At 36.7% G+C, this 20678-nt stretch overlaps 1 protein-coding gene and 1 pseudogene across 7 annotated transcripts in view; both read left to right on the plus strand.

The window, feature by feature from the left end:
• The window catches only part of VPS13A (vacuolar protein sorting 13 homolog A), a 267040-nt gene that overhangs the window by 58541 nt on the left and 187821 nt on the right, over window positions 1–20678 (plus strand). For all 7 annotated transcript variants that reach the window (XR_010407545.1, XM_045882283.3, XM_064578959.1 and 4 more), the window contains 2 exons: window positions 9070–9259; window positions 9346–9460. Coding sequence is in view for 6 of the 7 variants with exons in the window: in XM_045882283.3 (XP_045738239.1) it covers window positions 9070–9259; window positions 9346–9460 (305 nt within the window). In the remaining variant the exon portion in view is untranslated. The remainder of the gene's footprint in view (window positions 1–9069; window positions 9260–9345; window positions 9461–20678) is intronic.
• On the plus strand, window positions 16307–17564 carry LOC123849579 (NADH dehydrogenase [ubiquinone] 1 alpha subcomplex subunit 1-like; annotated as a pseudogene).

Raw genomic sequence — 20678 nt, forward strand, 5'->3', positions numbered from 1 at the left:
GTTATATATAATTGGTTTGTAGTTTTGTTCAGATTCTCTATTACTTTATTGTGTCTTGGTCTAGATGTTCTGCATTTATTTAAGATGGTATTGAAGTCTCCAACTGTTACTGTAAAATTGTCTATTTTCTCTTCAATTTCGTCAGTGTGGGATTCATATTTATAACTTGTATCTTCGAATTTACCCTTTTTATCAATATATAGTGAACATTTTTTTTACTAAAAGACTGTTTTGTATGATATTAATGTAAACACTGTTCTCATTTGGCTACAAGTTGCCTAGATTCTTTTTCCATCCCTTCACTCTCAACTTTTGTGTCTGAATATGAAGTGAATCTCTTGTGCACAATGTATTGTATCTAGTTTTTTTTTAATCTGTTCTCCCAGTCTCAATCTTTGAATTGGTGAGTTTAATAGCATTGACATCTAAAGTGATCACTGTTAAGGAAGGATTTATGCCATTTGTTTACTGTATGTCTTCATACCTTCCCCCTCAACCCCAACTCCTCCAACTCTGCCTTCCTTTTGTTTGATTTCTTTTTGATTCTGTCTACATTTCTTTTTCTGTATACATTTTAGTCACTGCCTTGGTGGATACATGGAAATTGAAATTAACGTTCTAAATTTAAGACAATATAGTTTAAATCGATACCAACTTATTTTCAGTAATCTACAAAAACTTTGCTCCTACACAGATATGTTCTTCCCCTTCATTGTGTTCACAGGTTACATCTTTATATATACATTGCATTCCTGTCAGTCTAGATTTATGATTGTTTTGTGCATTTTTCTTTAAATCCTAGAGGAAGTAGAGTAGTTAGAAACCAAAAATAAATAACACTGGCTTTTATATTTATCTATGTAGTATCCTTACCAGAGTTCTTTATTTCTGTAGTTTATAGGGTACTGTATCCTTTCATTTTAGCCTGTAAGACCCCTTTTAACATTTTTTCTAGGCAGATCTACTGTTGACAAACTGCCCCAGCTTTTTTTTTTTTCATCTGTAAATGTCTTAATTTCTTTGCATTTTAGGTTAGTTTTGCTAGATGGAATTCTTGGTTCACATTTTAAAAATTTCAATATTTTGAGTATATCATCCCACCGCCTTTTGGATTCCATGGTTTCTGATAGATCAGCTCTTAACTTATTACCTTTGCATAGGATGAGTTGGTTCTCTCTTGCCGCTTTCAAGATACTATCTTTGTTTTTGTTTTTGACTGATTATACTGTGTTCTGTGTGGGTCTTTAGAGTTGATCTTTATTATAGAGTGCATTCAGCTTCGATGTGTAGATTTTTGGCTTTTATCAAATTTGACAAATTTGGGGCCATTATTTTTTCAGATATTCTTTTTGTCCCTTTTTCTCTTCTGAGACTCCCAGAATACATATGTAGGTCTGCTTATGGTCTCCCACCTTAGGCACTGTTTACTGATCTTTGTTCTTTTTTCTTTTCTTTCTTTCTTTCTACCTCCTTTCTTCCTTTCTCCCTTTCCCTTTCCCTTTTTTCTTTTTCTTTCTCTTTTTTTCTGATTTTTTTTTTTTTACTAATTCTGATTTTTATTTTTAGTGTGATACAGCTAATGTTTTTTTAATTTTATTATGTTATGTTAATCACCATACATTACATCATTAGTTTTTGATGTAATGTTCCATGATTCATTGTTTGCATGTAACACCCAGTGCTCCATGCAGTACTTGCCCTCTTTAATACCCATCACCAGGCTAACCCATCCCCCCCGCCCCCAGAATCCTCAGTTTGTTTCTCAGAGTCCATAGTCTCTCATGGTTAATCTCCCCCTCCGATTCCCCCCCCTTCATTTTTCCCTTCCTACTATCATTTTTTTTTTTTTAACATGTATTATTTGTTTCAGATGTATAGGTCTGTGATTCATCAATCTTACACAATTCACAGCACTCACCATAGCACATATCCTTTCTAGTGTCTATCACCCAGCCACCCCATCCCTCCAACCCCCCACCACTCCAGCAACCCTCAGTTTGTTTCCTGAGATTAAGAATTCCTCATATCAGTGAGATCATATGATACATGTCTTTCTCTGATTGACTTATTTCGCTTAGCATAATACTCTCTAATTCCATCCACGTCGTTGCAAATGGCAAGATCTCATTCCTTTTGATGGCTGCATAATATTCCATGGTATATATATACACCACATCTTCTTTATCCATTCATCTGTCGATGGGCATCTTGGCTCTTTCCGTAGTTTGGCTATTGTGGACATTGCTGCTATAAACATCGGGGTGCACGTACCCCTTCAGATCGCTACAGTTGTATCTTTGGGGTAAATACCCAGTAGTGCAATTGCTGGATCGTATGGTAACTCTATTTTCAACTTTTTGAGGAACCTCCATACTGTTTTCCAGAGTGGCTGTACCAGCTTGCATTCCCACCAACAGTGTAGGAGGGTTCACCTTTCTCTGCATCCTCGCCAACATCTGTCGTTTCCTGACTTGTTACTTTTAGCCATTCTGACTGGTGTGAGGTGGTATCTCCTTGAGGTTTTGATTTGGATTTCCCTGATGCCGAGCGATGTTGAGCACTTTTTCATGTGTCTGTTGGCCATTTGGAAAAATGTCTTTGGAAAAATGTCTGTTCATGTCTTCTGCCCATTTCTTGATTGGATTATTCTTTGGGTGTTGAGTTTGATAAGTTCTTGATAGATTTTGGATACTAGCCCTCTATCTGATATGTCATTTGCAAATATCTTCTCCCAATCTGTCGGTTGTCTTTTGGTTTTGTTGACTGTTTCTTTTGCTTTGCAAAAGCTTTTTATCTTGGTGAAGTCCCAGTAGTTCATTTTTGCCCTTGCTTCCCTTGCCTTTGGTGATGTTTCTAGGAAGAGGTTGCTGCGGCTGAGGTCAAAGAGGTTGCTGCCTGTGTTCTCCTTTAGGATTTTGATGGACTCCTGTCTTCTCTTCCTTCCTTGCTCCTTTCCTTTCCCTCCCTTTTCTTTTCTTTTCTTTTCTTTCTCCCCCCCTCTTCCTCCCTTCCTCCCTTTTTGTTTTTTGGGAGAGAAGTGGGGAGAAGGAGAGAGAGATTCCTAAGCAGGCTCCATGCTCAGTATGGAGCCCAACTGAGGGCTTGATCTCAGGACCCCAAGATCATGACCTGAGTCGAAATTAAGAGTCGGAGGCTTAACTGACTGAGCCACCCAGGCACCCTTCTTCATTCCTTTTTCATTCAGTTCCTCAGACTCTGTAATTTCACTTGTCTGTATTCAATTTTGCTGATTCTTTCTTTTCGCTTCTCAAATCTGCTGTTGACCTTTTCTAATGTTTTTTTTTTTTTTTTCCTTTTAACTGTTGTACTTTTGTCTAGAAACTTTGGTCGTATTTTACACTTTCTGTCTCGTTTATATTCTGTTTCTACATCTTTTACCTGGATTTTTTTTTTACTACTTTGTCCATGATTTCCTTTAGCTTTTAGAGCCCATTTAAGACAGCTTGTTTATTGTTAGTACATTGTTCCTGTGTATGGTTTGTAATTTATTTGTTTAAAAATCGGCATTTTGAACTGTATAATGTATTAACTATGGAAATTAGATTCTCTCACCTGGGTTTGTTGTTTATTGTTGAGGGCTGTAGTCCTCCATTTGTTTACTTACTTTAGTGGGTAGAAATAGTTCCTCCAAAAAGTTATGTCAAGTTCTGACCCTTAGTACCTGTGACTGTAACCTTATTTTGAAATAGGGTCTTTCTAGATATAATGAAGTTGATGAGTAAAGATGAATTTAAAGCAGATTAGAGTCTAATCTACCATAGATTAGAGTGGGCTCTAATTCAATGACTGGTGTTCTTATAAGAAAAGGGAAATTTTAACACAGATACAGCAGAAACAGGAAGATTGGAGAAGAAGATTTGAAGACAGACACACAGAAGAATGCCTGTGATATGATAGTAATAAGCATAATATATGTCTAGGCCAACTTATACCAAGGATTCCTGGCAATAACCAGAATCTTGTAGAAAGTCATGGAACATATCCCTCTGAGCCTCCAGAAGGAACCAACAGGTTTCAGACCTCTGGCCTCTGTATCTGTGAGCGAATAAGTGCTTGTTTTAAGTTGCAATGTTTGTGATAATTTATTACAGCAGCTCTAGCAAATGAATACAGTGAATTTTCCAAACTATTTTTGAGAAGACTGTTCTTTGTCATTTGTGATAACTGAAGTATGTGTTCCATTATTTCAGTGAGTAGGCAGTGAACTGACATTTCCTTAAATTCCTGAAACCAAAACAGAGAAATACTCTGTAGTCCTTGTACTTGACTTTGAGCTCTGGCACTTCAGTGCTGTGCCAGGCTTCCTACATCTCTGCCTTGACATTCACCTCCTGCTTGCATCATGCTCACAGATCCATTAAAAGTGCATGCCCAGGTCTGGTCAGGTCTTTTCTGAGTGTACATTGTGTTCTCAGCATGTGTGTTGCACTCTGGCTTCCGTGGTTTATATGTGGCCTTTCTGAGACTTTTTCCTCTGAGAAACTTCCTTTCAGTCTCCTCATTCCTGGGCATAGGGATCTGGCTGGTATTTTCCCCATCCACTGTCCCTTGCTCCAGAAAGATATCATTAGTCCATGTCTTTGAATTTTTGGACAGATGTTATCTCTGCCTGCATGACAGGAGAACAAAATAGAGGTCACCCTCTACACTGGTGTCTTAGGGAATTGTCAAGCAGGTGAAAACACTTGACCACATTATTTTAAGAACAAGACTGCTGTCTTACTTCATTTGGGCTGCAATAATAACATACCACAGACTGGTATAAAAAACTGAAATTTATTTCTCACAGTTCTGAAAGTTGGAGGTCCAACATCAGGGTGCCAGCACTGCCAGGTTCTGCTAAAAGCCCTCTTCCAAATTTCTGACTGCTGGGTTCTTACAGTGTCCTCATGAGATGGAAGGGGCTAGGGCTAGGGCTCTCTGTAGGGTCTCTTTTATAAGACCTCTAATCCTGTAGCCCTCATATCCTAATCATCTCCCAAAGGCTCCAGATACCATCACAATGGGCATTATCATTTCAACAAATGAATTTTGAGGGAGACATACACATTCAGACCTTAGCATCTGTATTAGTCCCTTGGCTCCAGCAGGCCACACCAGGATGTGGCTCATTTACCATAGTCACTGCTGTGCTCAGAAGTGGAGGATGGTAGAAAGTTAAATAAAAATGCCACAGTGCTTTTCTTTCTGAAATGTAGTGGTATTCATTAAGCACTTCCTTGGTTGCTGTAAGTTTTTGATTGATTAAATTCCAGGCTTGCAGAGATGTTGACTCTGGCAGTTTTTGCTAGCTTAATGGTTGTTTCAGTGGAGAGAGTAATTCTTGGAGCACTTTACTCTGCAATTTTCCATGATAATACTCCTCCATTACCTTTTTTTTTAAGAATTTGTTTTTTAGAGCAGTTTTAGGCTTACAACAAAATTGGGAGGAATGTACAGAATTTACCTCTAAACCCCCTGCACATGCATAGCCTCCTCCATTTTCAACATCAAGCACTAGAATGGTACATTTTTTACTCACAATGAACCTGCACTCATTGACACATCATACTCACCCAAAGTTCATAGTTTATATTGCCATTCATTCTTGGTGGTGTGTTTTCCTATGGGTTTGGACAAACATATAATGACATGTCCATTATGGTACCATAGAGTATTTTCACTGCTTTAAAAATTCTCTTTTCTGCCAGTTCATCATGCTTACCCGCAACCTCTGATCTTTTTGCTGTGTCCATAGTTGTTGCCTTTTCCAAGAATGTTGTGCATGCAGTTAGAATCCTACACTATGTATCTTTCTTAGAGTGACTTCTTTCACTTAATAATATGCATTTAAACTTTGTCTTTTCATAGTTCAGTAGTGTGTTTGGTTTTTAGTGCTTAACGACATGCCATTATTTGGCTGTAACAGTTTATCCATTCGCCTACTGAAGGCCATCTTGGTTGTTTCTAAGTTTTGGCAAGTATGAACAAAGCTGCTATAAATATTCATGTACAGGTTTTTGTATGGACATAAGTTTTCAGCTGCTTTGAGTAAATACCAAGGAGCATGACTGCTAGATCATATGATAAAAGTATGTTTAATTTTGTAAGAAACTGCAAATCTCTTTTCCAAAGAGACTGTACCATTTTGCATTCCCAACAATGTTGGAGAGTTCCTGTTGCTCCACATCCTTGCCTTTATTTGGCGTTGTCAGTATTTTGACCACATCTGATAATGTGTAGTGGAATCTTTGTTGTTTTAATTTGCATTTCTTTTTTTTTTTTAATTTAAGATTTTATTAAAGAGAGTATGAGAGAGAGCATGAGAGCAGGGTGGGGGGTAGAGGAAGAAGCAGACTCCCCGCTGAGCAGGGAGCCTAATGCGGGGCTCAATCCTGGGACTTCAGGATCATGACCTGAGCTGAAGGCAGATGCTTAACTGACTGAGCCACCCAGGAGCCCCTAATTTGCATTTCTTCGATGACCTGTGATGTAGAGCATTTTTTCATCTACTTACTTGCCATCTATAGGTCTTCTTTGATGCGGTGTCTATTAAGGTTTTGGCCCATTTTTTTTAAAACTGTGTTTCCTTCTCGTTGAATTTTAAGAGTTCTTGGTATATTTTGGATAACACTCTTTTATCAGATGTGTCTTTTGTAATATTTTTTCATAGACTGTGACTTGTCTTTTCATTCTCTTAACATCTACCATAATCTTTGCTGTTTTCTATTTGTTGCTCTTGTTCTTTGTTCCTGTTTTTGTTTTTCTTACCTTTCTGCCTTTTGTGGGCTTTTTTTCCACCCTGCCTTTTGTGGTTTGAGTATCTTTTTTTTTTTTTTTTTTAAAGTAGGCTCCACACCCAGCATGGTGTCCAGCATGGGGCTTGAACTCACAACTCTGAGATCAAGGCCTGAGCTGTTATCAAGAGTCAAACGCTTAACTGACTGAGCCGCCCTGGCACCCCAGTTTAACTGGTGTCTCATATGGTTTTGTTTTTTCTCCTTTGTTAACATATCGGTTATAGCTTTTTTTTTTTAAGTGTCCTTTCAAATAACAGTGTAGTATTTCATGAGTAGTGGGAGTACTTGATGATAAAAAAAAAATCCTTAGTCCTTTTTCTAGTCCCTTGTATCTTGCTGCTATTCATTTCACTTATATATGAACATGTGTAAGCATAAAATATACATAAGACATGTATGTAGGCATATATAACCAAACACGTTACTATTATTTTGAACATACTAATTTGTTTGATTAATAAGTAAGTGTTCATTTTGCCTTTACATTTTTTTCCTTTATTGCTCTTCCTTTATGTAGTTCTGAATTTCTACCTTACAGTATTTCTTTTTCTCTAAATAACTTCTTTTAATATTTCTCAAAAGACAGGTCTAGTTACAATAATTTTCCCCAATTTTTTGTTTGTCTTAGTATTTTGTTTTAACTTGTGAAGGAGAATTTCATAGGGTACAGAATTCTAGGTTGATTTTTTTTCTTTTCTCTTTAAAATTTTCACTATACTCTTTTCTTGCTTCCATGGCTTCTGAGAAGGCAGATGTAATCCTTATCCCTGCTCCTCTCTATGTAAGGTGGTTTTTTCCTTTGGTTTCTTTCAAGATTTTTTCTTTATATTTCTTTATACTTACATTTTTTAGTATAAAAATATGCCTAGGTGTAGTTTTTTGATTGATTGTTTGCATTTATTCTGCTTGATGTGCTCTGACCTTTCTGGATCCATGGCTTAGTGTCTGACATTAATTTGGGGAAATTGTCAGTCATGCTTGTTTAAAATCTTCTGTGCTTTTCTCTTTATTCTGATATTCCTGTTATGCATATGGTAATTTTTTGTAGTTGTACCACAGCACTTGATTGTTCTGTTATTTTGGTCTTTGTTCTCTGCTTTATGTATTTTTATGACTCTACTAATACATTCCCCAGCTCAGGGATTAATTTCCTCAACTGTGTCTGTATCCTAATAAGCCCATTAAAGGCATTCTTGTTACAGTGTTTCTGATCTTCAGTATTTATTTTGGTTCTTTCTTAGGATTTCCATCTCTCTGCTCACATTGTTCATCTGTTCTTGCATGTTGTTTACTTAGTCCATTATACCCCTTAGCATATTAATTGTTATTTTTAAATAATTTTGTCACTTCAAGTTGTTCTGTTTGCCTTTTGGTGTGCCATGCTATTTTTTTCCTGATAGCCAGATGTAATGTACTGGATGAAAAGAACTACTGTAAATAAGCCTGTAGTGATTCGGTTTTTAGATGTGCGGGAAAGGGAAGAGTTCTCTAGTGCTCTGATTAGCTCTCAGTCTTTTAATGATCCCATGCTTCTGGTCTGTGAACTTAAGAAGTTTCTCAGTATTCCCCCTCTCCCTGCCTTAGGGGTACAGAATAGCTAGAGTTGGGGATATTGGGTGTTTCCCTTCTTCCATATGGGATAGTAGACCTGACTGAAGTTGGTTATTTCCCTTCTCTAGGTATTTTGGCTCTGATAATACTTAATTAGGTTAGGCTCTAGTTAACTAGTTCCTCCAAGGAGCATGCTTTTTTAAGAACATAGTGCTGTGTTATATTTTTAAATGGTTCCTTTATTTTTAAATGGTTCCTTTCCTTGCCTGAAGCGTGAGGGGTTTTTTCTCCAAAATTTATTGTGGGAACCTGGTCCAGTTCCTAGAGGTATATGTCAAAATATTATGGGGGCTCCCCTATGACTGGGTCCCCTACAGTTGTCCACTTTGAATCTCCAGCAGTTCAGGAGAATGAAACAGTTCAGGTTTTCCAGCCTTGGCACTGGTGGACATGGTAGTTTTCTTTCGTGAACCTCTGCTCCCTTCATAGCTTTTTTTTAATTTAGAGATCAACATGTCAATAGGGTTGTTTGTGAGTTAATCTATATCAATTCAGATCAAATCGTTGTATATTTTCTTTGATATGAATGGAATGGAATAGGAAGAAATGCAAATTGAAATTGTTTTCATTAATTTTTACTTTATTTCCAGTTTGAAAAATACTGTAAAATGTAAAATTAGATTGATAGCTAATTTTTGTCCTATCTTTTTTCATGTAGATTTGAAACCAAAATTGATTCATTTCATGTTACTGGCTTACCAGATAATTCAACAAAACCCCGCCTCCTTTCTTCATTGGATGATGCTACGTCACTCTTCCAAATTATATTTGAGATAAATCCATTAGATGAAACTGTTGCTCAAAGATGTATCATAGAAGCTGAACCTTTAGAAATGATATATGATGCAGTAAGCATTTTTTTAATCACTAAGTTTTAATATATTTCAATTTGCTTTGAGTTTGTGCCTAATGTTAATGTTACTTATTTTAACAGAGAACAGTGAATAGTATAGTGGAATTCTTCAGACCTCCAAAAGAGGTAAATCTAACACAGCTCACGTCAGCGACTTTGACAAAACTTGAAGAATTTCGTGACAAGACAGCAACAGGTAAATGCTAGTATTAATGTTGGTATATTAAGAATTGTATCCTAAACTAAACTTTTAGTCATGTTAAACTGATATTAGTAAGGTATACTTTAAATTTATGCTTCTAGAGTAGATATAGTTTAGTTGAAACTAATGGGTACTGTTTTATTTAAAATTCAGGTATAACAATAATCATTTCTTACATCCAGAAAGGACAAACCTATTATCACATTCAAATTAATTGCATATTTTGTTAGGATTTTTGGAATTCTGTTCATGAGAGAATGAACCTGTCATTTTTCTTTCATGTAATGAACTTCAGATTTTAATGTATTGGTCTCAGAAAATAAAAATGCCATCCTTTTTTATTCTTTTGCAGAATTTTTATAAGATTGGGTGTTATTTTTCTTTCAGTATTTTACCTAATTGAACAGTAAAACCATATGGACTTGGAGATTTCTTTGTGGAAGATTTTAAATTACAGATTCCATTTTTATTTTTATTTTTTTTGTTTAAAGATTTTATTTATTTATTTGACAGAGAGAGACACAGCAAGAGAGGAACACAAGCAGGGGGAGTGAAAGAGGGAGAAGCAGGCTTCCCACCGAGCAGGGAGCCCAATGCAGGGCTCGATCCCAGGACGCTGGGATCATGAACTGAGCCGAAGGCAGCGCTTAACGACTGAGCCACCCAGGCACCCCACAGATTCCATTTTTAAAATATATTTTAAATATATATTTAATATATGATATAAATACATATAATATATATAAATATATTTAAAATATATAAGATCACATAAAGGTGATCTGTAGGATTTGATTTATTTTCTAAAGATTTTATTTGACAGAGAGACAGCAAGAGAGGGAACACAAGCAGGGGGAGTGGGAGAGGGAGACGCAGGCTTCCTGCAGAGAAGGGAGCCTGATGCGGGGCTTGATCCCAGGATCCAGGGATCATGACTTGAGCCGAAGGCAGATGCTTAACGACTGAGCCAACCAGGTGCCCCAGATCTGTAGGATTTTAATGCCTTCCAATTTCTTGATACTTGCTTTCTGGCTCAGCATATGGTAATTTAAAAAAATACTTCACGTATGTTTTGCTGTACATATTTTTTTTTTTTTTTAAAGATTTTATTTATTTGACAGAGAGAGAGACAGCGAGAGAGGGAACACAAGCAGGGGGAGTGGGAGAGGGAGAAGCAGGCTTCCCGCAGAGCAGGGAGCCCGATGCGGGGCTCGATCCCAGGACCCTGGGATCATGACCTGAGCCGAAGGCAGACGCTTAACGACTGAGCCACCCCAGGCGCCCCTCACGGTACATATTTTTAGGTCATATTTATCCCATACTTCAAATCTTCTGTATCCTTATTGGATTTTTTCCTGTCTTCTGTCACCATATTCCAGTAGTTCTTCAGAGAAATAAATGAAAAATGTCACTGTGAATGTGCATTTGTCTATTTCTTTTAGATCTGTCATATTTTAAATAAATTTGCTGTCAATAGGTACATGCATAATAAAAATTTTTTCTCCAATAAACCAGATCTTTTCTTTGTATGAAGTTGACTATGTGTATATTTAGTAATGTTTTCATTTTTTTCCCCAATATTTTTATTCATTTATTTTTTCTGATAATAGTATGGATATTATAGTTTTTTCATGGTTCGAATTTGCTTATTTATTTTTGTTGTTCTTCTTTTACTCTGTATCTTTACTTTTAGATGTGTCATAACAACATGTAGTGGGATATTTTTCAGTCTATATTTGCACACTTTTTTTCTTTTTTTAGATAAATTTTAGCATTACTTTGTTTCCCTCCACCCCCTCACTATACCATTTGAAACTTAAACGTTCTCTTTTTTTACTCTAGTATAATTACAACACATGTTTTTCTCAAGATAGAAATTTAATAAATTTTTACCCTCGGTCAGTACAAGGACTTGAGAGCAGTTGAATTCCCATTTACCATCCTCATCATTTACATGCTATTGTTATTTCTTTCTTTTACCTTTTTTTTTTAATTCAAGTATAGTTGGTTTACAATGTTAGTGGTAGGTAAACAACATGATTAGCCAATTCTACATATTACACGTTATTTTGTTTTTAGAGGGAGAGAGAATGTGTGCATGTGCTCCAGCTGGGTGGGGGAGGGGCAAAGGGAGAGGAAGAGAGGGAATTTTTTTTTTGCAAGTTTCTTTTTCTAAAATTTTTTTTAAAAAGATTTTATTTATTTATTTGACAGAGACACAGCGAGAGAGGGAACAAAAGCAGGGGGAGTGGGAGAGGGAGAAGCAGGCTTTCCGCCGAGCAGGGAGCCCAATGTGGGGCTTGATCCCAGGACCCTGGGATTATGACCTGAGCTGAAGGCAGATGCTTAACTGACTGAGCCACCAGGCGCCCCAAGATTGTCTTATCTTTTCTGTTCTGTAGTTTCAGTGTAATATATCCAGCTGTGGACCATTCTGAGGATTGGTAGATTGAATGAATTTTAGAAAATTCATCTTGAAGATTTTTACCCATTAACTCTTCATACACTTCTCTTAAATCTTTTCTTCTGGAACTCTGGATTAATGTATTTTAGCCTTCCTTACTCTACCTTTTATTCTTCTATATCCTGTTTTCTTTCCTTTTTTTTTTTTTTTCCCCTCTGTTACATGCCAGGTAATTTCTTTTATCTTCTGAATTACTGAAATCCTCTTAAACTGTGTCTAATATGCTATTAAATCTTTCGGTTAAAATTTAGTGATTATATTTTTCATTTTCAGAATTGTTTTGTTCTAAATTAAAATCTGCTTTGTTCTTTATAGTGCTTTAAATTTGTCTTTATTTCTTCAGACAGCGTAAGTGTAGTTATTTTATATTCTCTCTCACCAGATAATTCTCTATTCAGATAGTTCCATTAGACTTCTTTGTTTTTCTCCCTCCTATATTTTGTTTTGGCTGATTCTTATTCATGGTAACCTTTGTTTTTATATATTTAGGGATTTTTGATTGTGTGCTATTCATTTTTCTTGGAAAATTATTTGGGAAAATTCTCTGGAGCCTAGGTTAAGTGGACTTTCATTCCAGGAAGAATTTTATTTTCTTCTCCCAGTTGTCTTGGGTATGTTGGTGGACAGTACTTGAGATATTTTGGAATGCCAAGGAGATGTTGCGCTGTGTACCCACATGAGGACTCTATTGTGGTTACAATCAGAGGGGTACTACCCCCTTTTCCCAGTTTTTCTCAGAGCCTTTCTTTCCATTCCCTGTGAGTAGATTTTAGAAGAATGTTTAACTTCTGGATTACTCTTGTCTTGAGTGTGTAGCTTTTGAGATTTTAGATGTGTGAGAAGGGCCCTTGCTGGACTCGTCACCTTTGGCTTCTGTTCCCTGTGCTCTGTGAGGTTGTGAAAAGGAGTTAAGTTTACCAGGTGCAAAAAATGATCTCAGGATAAAATTTTTCTGGGCCTTATTTAAATCTGTTAGCTTACTACTCCTTCAGTTTGATGTTTGAGTTGATAAATCCTTAGTCTCTTGCCTCCTTATTGTTTCTTAGTAAGTTTTTTGTTGCTGTTTTATTTTATTTCCAATATTTTTGGTTGCTTTTAGTGGAAGAATAGGTCTTGCTACTTATATTACCAGGATTTGGAAATTTAGTTAAATGTTTTAGTTTAAGTACAAGACTTTATCTTTGTTAAAATTCATCTTGTTAGATTGACTCACTTTTCATTTTTTTGTGTTTGAGTCTTATCTTTGAAGCCTTGAATAAAAGGGTATCATTTTCTGGTTAAAATCATTTAATATTAGTTGACTTCTCAGGGGTCCTTATAACCTTCTTCGTCTCATGGACAGCTTTGACAGTTGGAAGCCCTGGAATCTCTTATCAAAATTATGATTTTAAGTACATAGACTGCATAGAATTACAAAGAAAATGAATTCAATAGAACATAGTTTCAAAATATTTTTTAAGAATCTCAAATTTGTGTTAGTAGTAATGTACCTGCTTTTCTTTATGGATTAAAATAACAGGAATTAACGGTAGGTCAAAAAACTGTAAATTTGAAGGTATAAATGAAACTTCAACATATGTTCAGTTATGTTAAGGAATATAAATGATATACAATTTGTATAAGTAACAAAGTTTGTTGCCTACCTTTATAATTGAAAGAAATACTCACTGTCAGCAGTAGTTAATGAAAATAAAAATGTAACTTTTTTCCCATTCAGGTTCATGAAATCTCTGAATTGCATTTGTGGCTGCATGATTAATTGTGCCTGATACGGTTCATATTTTCAAATTTTCTCTCAAGAAGTAAAGGCAGGGGCACCTGGGTGGCTCAGTCAGTTAAGCATCTAACTTTTGGTTTTGACTCAGGTCATGATCTCAGGGTCATGAGATCCAGCCCTGTGTCAGGGTCTGCACTTGTGGGCATGGAGTCTGCTTGAGATTTTGTCTTTCTTTCTCCCTTTGCCCCTTTTTCCCTGCTTGCATGCTCGCTTTCTCTGTCAATTAAAAAAAAAAAGAAATTATTAAAAAAAAAAAAGTAAAGGCAGACCTTAAGTACGTTGCTCAATTATTGGTATATTACAGCTGTAATAATTCCTCAATTTATTAGTTATCTGTTTAGTAAAGAGGAAGAAATTTAGTTAACATAGAATGCCTGTTTTATGAAATTTACCATCTTCTAATGATCAATGCTTTTCTTTCTACTTATACCTAAACTTATGTGTTTAAAATTTTCTCACAATCCTGGGATGCCTGGGTGGCTCTGTCGGTTAAGCGTCTGCCTTCGGCTCAGGTCATGATCTCAGGGTCCTGCGATTGAGTCCCGCCTTGGGCTCTCTTCTCAATGGGGAGCCTGCTTCTCCCTCTCCTTCTCCCTCTGCCTGCCACTCCCCCTGCTTGTTCTCTATCAAGTAAATAAACAAAATCTTTAAGAAAATTTTTTTTTTCTCACAATCCACATTCACTTGACCAGTTAATAAAAGATATTAACTTACCTTTTTCTTTCTAAAGAAATCTGGGCATTTGTCCATTTCAGTCTTCTAAGACCTCTGTGGTTGTCAGTGATTTCTAGGGAAGTGTTAATGTTGATCGAGTAATATCACCAGGTTAGGTATCTGGGATGTGATATGACTGTATCAAGTGTTCCCTTAAGTAAAAGTCTTCACCAGTTAGAGTTTTAAGTTCTCTTACCATGTCCGAGTTTTCCAGGTTGAATGTAATCTTTGACAGAGTAGATGGATTAAAAAAACAGAAACAGAACTATTCTGTTTTTCAATCATTTCTTATTTTATTCAAAGAAAGCTGGTTTGTTTTTGCTTCCATAATAATGCTTACTTCTGCTATGACTGTAACTAAAGCCTCCCTTTAAAGCAGTGAACTTGTCCCCCACCCAAAAATATACCAGGCATTTAATCTTACTGACATTTCTGTAGGTTCATAAAAGTTTTATATTTGTTTCTGGTTATGTCTTTCTATTGTCAGTGTCTCCTTAAAACTTGAGATTATTGCAGATACTGCTTTTTAGCTACTTTTGATTTTTTAATTCTTGGCTGAAATTCTCACTGGAGAGGTTTCCAATTTTGTCAGTGTTAGTTGTAGAACTCCATTTTTGTTAAGTCTGTATTACATCTCTAGTTGAACTCAGAATTCGCTCAATTCTGGCTGTCACAAAATCTAACATGAAATTGTCATTTTTCTCCCACCATTCCATTGTGTTTACTTTGTCTTTGTTGGTAAAAATGAGGTGTGCTAATATGATTCTCCTGTTTCTTCTCTCCCCTAAGAGAAAATATTTTAGTCAAGTTAATAAAAAAATCACTTCATGTTTTGAGGAGACCTTCAAGTAATGTCTAACTAGTTTAAAGATCATATTGTTGGGCTGCATTACCTGTCAGTTTTATAATTGCATTTTGAATACATTATACATTTCCCCTTTTTCATAGGCAGGTGTGCATTATGTTCTTCATATACATATATGTGTCTTCTTGGGTTTTTATTCATTTTCCCTATTATTTTCTCCATCTGAGTATGTTCTATATTGGATTGTAGATAATTGCCTTAATTCTAGAAGCTGTAGGGTTTGCATTTACCCCTCTGTTAAAATCTCACGTTCAATTTATAGTCCAAATTCTGTGTATTGATATGTTACATACTCAGTAGGATTCATAAGATTAGGCCTCTCTTCTGATTGATTATTCCAATTTACAGAGACCATTACTTGTTATTGTTAAATATAAATGCATTGTATTGGAAACCCACCCTGTTCCTTCAGATTTGTAGACTTTCTTCCTCTAAGATTTGTTTTCCTAAGTTTTTATTTTTTTTACTTAATAAAGAATTACCAGAGGAGCCTGAGTGGCTCATTTGGTTAAGAGTTGGACTCGATTCCAGCTCAGGTCATTGATCTCAGGGTTCTCCACCTTGCGCTGTCTCTGTCTCTCTGTCTCTCTCTCTGTCTCTATCTCTCTCTCAAATCTTAAAAAAAAAAAAAAAAATTACCAAAATAGTAAATATCCACTGTATAAACTTCAAATGTTAAATATTTTATTTTTTCCATTTTTTAATTTAAATTCAATTAACATATAATGTGTTACTGGTTTCAGAGGTAGAGGTCAGTGATTCATAAGGCTTATACCCAGTGCTCATTACATCACGTGCCCTCCTTAATGTCTATCACCCATCCCCCCACCTCCTCCCCTCCAGGAACCTTCAGTTTGTTTCTTATGATTAAGTCTCTTACAATTTGTCTCCCCCTCTGGTTTCATCTTGTTTTATCTTTTACTCTCTTCCCCTATGATTCTCTGTTTTGTTTCTTAAATTCCACTTATCACCTTTACCGGGCCGGCAAGGCAGGGGTTTGGCTTGGCAATCGCGCTGCCGATGTGATTCGAGATCCTGCCTGGGATCGGCGTCATGGCCGTGTGCTTGGTCATCCCTGGCATAGCCACGGCGCACATCCACATGGTTCAGTAACGGGGGCAAGGAAAAAAGGGTTGCCTATTATCCATATCAGTGGAGTTTGTTGCAAAGAGATAGGCGGTTCTCTGGAGTTAATCGTTACTATGTGTCAAAGGGTTTGGAGAATATCGATTAAGGAAGTATTTTCCTAATTGATGAAATATAATTCAGTCATACTCATCTACCCCTTCGAGAAGGTTATGCAGTGTATTAATGTAGTGCATAATAAAAACAACAAAAAAGTAGATTGACTTACTTTGTTTAGCATAACATCCTCTAGTTCCATCCATGTCATTACAAATGTTAAGATTTCATTTTTTTTTTTTTGATGGCTGAGTAGTATTCCATTGTACATATATACCACATCTTCTTTATCCATTCATCTATTGATGAACATCTGGGTTCTTTCCATAGTTTGGCTATTGTGGACATTGCTGCTATAAACATTGGGGTGCAGATGCCCCTTTGGATCACTACATTTGTATCTTTGGGGGTAAATACCCACTGCAGTTGCTGGGTCATAGGTTCACTCTATTTTCAACTTTCTGAGAAACCTCTGTAGTGTTTTCCAGAGTGGCTACACCAGCTTGCATTTCCACCAGCACTGTAGGAGGGTTCCCCTTTATCCTAATCCTTGCCAACATCTGTCATTTCCTGACTTGTTAATTTTAGCCATTCTGACTGGTGTAAGGTGGTATCTCGTTGTGGTCTTGATTTGTATTTCCCTCATGCCAAGTGATGTTGAGCATTTTTTCATGTGTCTTTTGGCCATTTTTATGTCTTCTTTGGGGAGATGTCTGTTCATGTCTTCTGCCCATTTCTTGATTGGATTCTTTGTTCTTTGGGTATTGAGTTTGATAAGTTCTTCATAGATTTTGGATACTAGCCCTTTATCTGATATGTCATTTGCAAATATCTTCTCCCATTCTGTCGGTTGTCTTTTGGTTTTGTTGACTGTTTCTTTTGCTTTGCAAGAGCATTTTATCTTGATGAAGTCCCAATAGTTCATTTTTGCCCTTGCTTCCCTTGCCTTTGGCGATGTTTCTAGGAAGAAGTTGCTGCGGCTGAGGTCGAAGAGGTTGCTGCCTGTGGATTTTGATGGACTCCTGTCTCACATTGAGGTCTTTCAACCATTTGGAGTCTATTTTTGTGTGTGGTGTAAGGAAATGGTCCAGTTTCATTCTTCTGCATGTGGCTGTCCAATTTTCCCAACACCATTAGTTGAAGAAACTGCCTTTTTTCCATTGGATATTCTTTCCTGCTTTGTTAAAGAGTAGTTGACCATAGAATTGAGGGCCCATTTCTGGGTTCTCTGTCCTATTCCTTTAATCTCCGTGTCTGTTTTTGTGCCAGTACCATACCGTCTTGATGCTTACAGCTTTGTAATAGAGCTTAAGGTCTGGAATTGTAGAAGCCACCAGTTTTGGTTTTCTTTTTCAACATTCCTCTGGCTATTCAGGGTCTTTGCTGGTTCCATTCAAGTTTTAGAATTATTTGTTCCAGCTCTGTGAAAAAAGATGATGGTATTTTAATAGGGATTGCACTGTATGTATAGATTGTTCTAAGTAGCATAGACTTCTAACAATATTTGTTCTTCCAATCCATGAGCATGGAATGTTTTTCCATTTTGTTGGGTTTTCCCTAATTTATTTCATGAGTGTTCTATAGTTTTCTGAGGACAGATCCTTTGCCTCTTTGGTTAGGTTTATTCCTAGGTATCTTATGATTTTGGATGCAATTGTAGATGGGATTGACTCCTTAATTTCTTTTTCTTCCATCTCATTGTGTGTAGAAATGCAACTAATTTTTGTGCATTGATTTTATATCCTGCCACTTTGCTGAATTCCTGTATGAGTTCCAGCAATTTTGGGTTTTCCACATAAAGTATCATGTCATCTGCAAACAGTGAGAATTTTGACTTCTTCTTTGCAGATTTGGATGCCTTTTATTTCTTTTTGTTGTCTGACTGCTGAGGCTAGGAATTCTAGTACTATGTTGAACAGCAGTGGTAATAGTGGACATCCCTGCTGTGTTCTTGACCTTATGCGAAAAGCTCCCAGTTTTTCCCCATTGAGAATATTCACTGTGGGCTTTTCCTATATGGGTTTTATGATACTGAGGTATGTTCCTGCTATCCCTACACTGTGAAGAGTTTTAATTAAGAAAGGATGCTGTACTTTGTTAAATGCTTTTTCTGCATCTATTGAAAGGATCATATGGTTCTTGTCATTTCTTTTATTAATGTAGTGTATCCCATTGAACCATCCTTGCAGCCCAGGAGTGAATTCCACTTAGTCTTGGTGAATAATCCTTTTAATGTACTATTGGATCCTCTTGGCTAGTAATTTGGTGAGAATTTTGGCATTGATGTTCATCAGGGATATTGGTCTGTAATTCTCCTTTTTAGTGGCGTCTTTATCTGGTTTGGGGATCAAGGTAATGCTGGCCTCATAGAATAAGTTTAGAAGTTTTCCTTCCATTTCTTGGTTTTTTTTTAATTTTATTATGTTATGTTAGTCACCATACAGTACATCATTAGTTTTTGATGTAGTGATCCATGATTCATTCTTTTCGTATAACACCCAGTACTCCATGTAGTATGTGCCCTCTTTAATAACCATCACCGGGCTAACTCAGCCCCCACTCCCCCCAAACCCTCAGTTTGTTTCTCAGAGTCCATAGTCTCTCATGGTTCATCTCTCTCTCCGATTTCCCCCCCATTTTTCCCTTTTCCTAATGTACTCCATGTTATTCCTTATGTTCCACAAATAAGTGATGGGTCCTGTCTTTTTATCCAATCTGCAACCCTGTGCTGTTTTATGGGAGCATTTAGGCCGTTCACGTTGAGAGTGATTATTGAAAGACATGAATTTATTGTCATATGTTGCCTGTGAAGACCTTGTTTTTATAGATTGTGCCTGTAAATTTCTGTTGTATATCACTCTTGGGGTCTTTCTCCTTTTATAGAACCCCCCCTTAATATTTCTTGCAGGGTCTGCTTAGTGGTCACATATTCTTTCAGTTTGTGCTGGTCTTGGAAGCTCTGCATCTCCATCCATTCTAAATGACAGCCTTGCCAGATAAAGTATTCTTGGCTGCATGTTCTTCTCGTTTAGTACCCTGAATATGTCTTGCCAGGCCTTTCTGGCTTGCCAGGTCTCTGTGGATAGGTCTGACGTTATTCTGATGTTCCTCCCTCTGTATGTAAGGAATGTCTTCCCCCTGACTCTCCTTAAGATGGTTTCCTTGGTTCTAAGATTTGTGAGTTTTACTATTACATGCCGGGGTGTTGGCCTGTTTCCTTTGATGTTGGGAGGTGTCCTCTCTGCCTCTAGGACACGAATGTTTGTTTAATTCCCCAGATTAGGGAAGTTCTCAACTACAATTTGCTTAAATATATCTTCTAGTCCTCTCTCTCTCTCCACCGTCTCAGGGTTTCCAATAATTCTGACAATGGAATGTTTCATGGTGTCACTTATTTCTCTTATTCTGTTTTCATGGATTCTGAGTTGTTTTTCCCTGGCCTCCTCTTTTCCCATTTTATCTATTAAATGGTCTTCCAGGTCACTAATTCATTCTTCTGCCTTGCTTACCCTAGCTGTTAGATTATCTAGATTAGATTGGATCTCATTGATAGCATTTTTAAGTTCTGCCAATTCAGCTTTCATTTCTGCCCTTAGAGATCTAAGTTGCCTTTAATTTATTTCTCCATTCTAGCTGTTGTCTTCACAGTTGCTCGCCTGAATTCCATCTCTGACATCTTGGTTATATCTTCCCTTTCTTTTTTTGAAACAGCTTCAGAAGAATAGGTATCAGTTCTTTAAATGTTTGGTAGAATTCCCTTGGGAAGCCATCCAGCCCCAGGCTCTTGTTTGTTGGGAGACTTTGATTACTGCTTCAATTTCCTTGCTGATTGTGGGTCTGTTCAGATTTTCTGTTTCTTCCTATTTCAGTTTTGGTAGTTTATACATCTCTAGGAATGCCTTTGTTTCTTCCAGATTGCCTCATTTATTGGCATATAGTTGCTCATAATATGTTCTTATAATTATTTGTATTTCTTAAGTGTTGGTTGTGATCTCTTCTCTTTCATTCATGATTTTATTTGTTTGGGTCCTTTCTCTTTTCTCTTTGAGAAGTCTGGCCAGGGGTTTATCAGTCTTACTAATTCTTTCAGAGAACCAGCTCCTAGTTCTGTTGATCTGTTCTGTTCTTTTGGTTTCTATTTCATTGATTTCTGCTCTGATCTTTATTAATTCTCTTCTCCTGCTGGGTTTAGGCTTTATTTGCTGTTCTC

This window comes from Mirounga angustirostris, unplaced genomic scaffold (genome assembly GCF_029215605.1).
Source record: "Mirounga angustirostris isolate CCGP_5_RB_7025 unplaced genomic scaffold, mMirAng1.0.hap1 SCAF_15, whole genome shotgun sequence".
Taxonomy (NCBI): Eukaryota; Metazoa; Chordata; class Mammalia; order Carnivora; family Phocidae; genus Mirounga; species Mirounga angustirostris.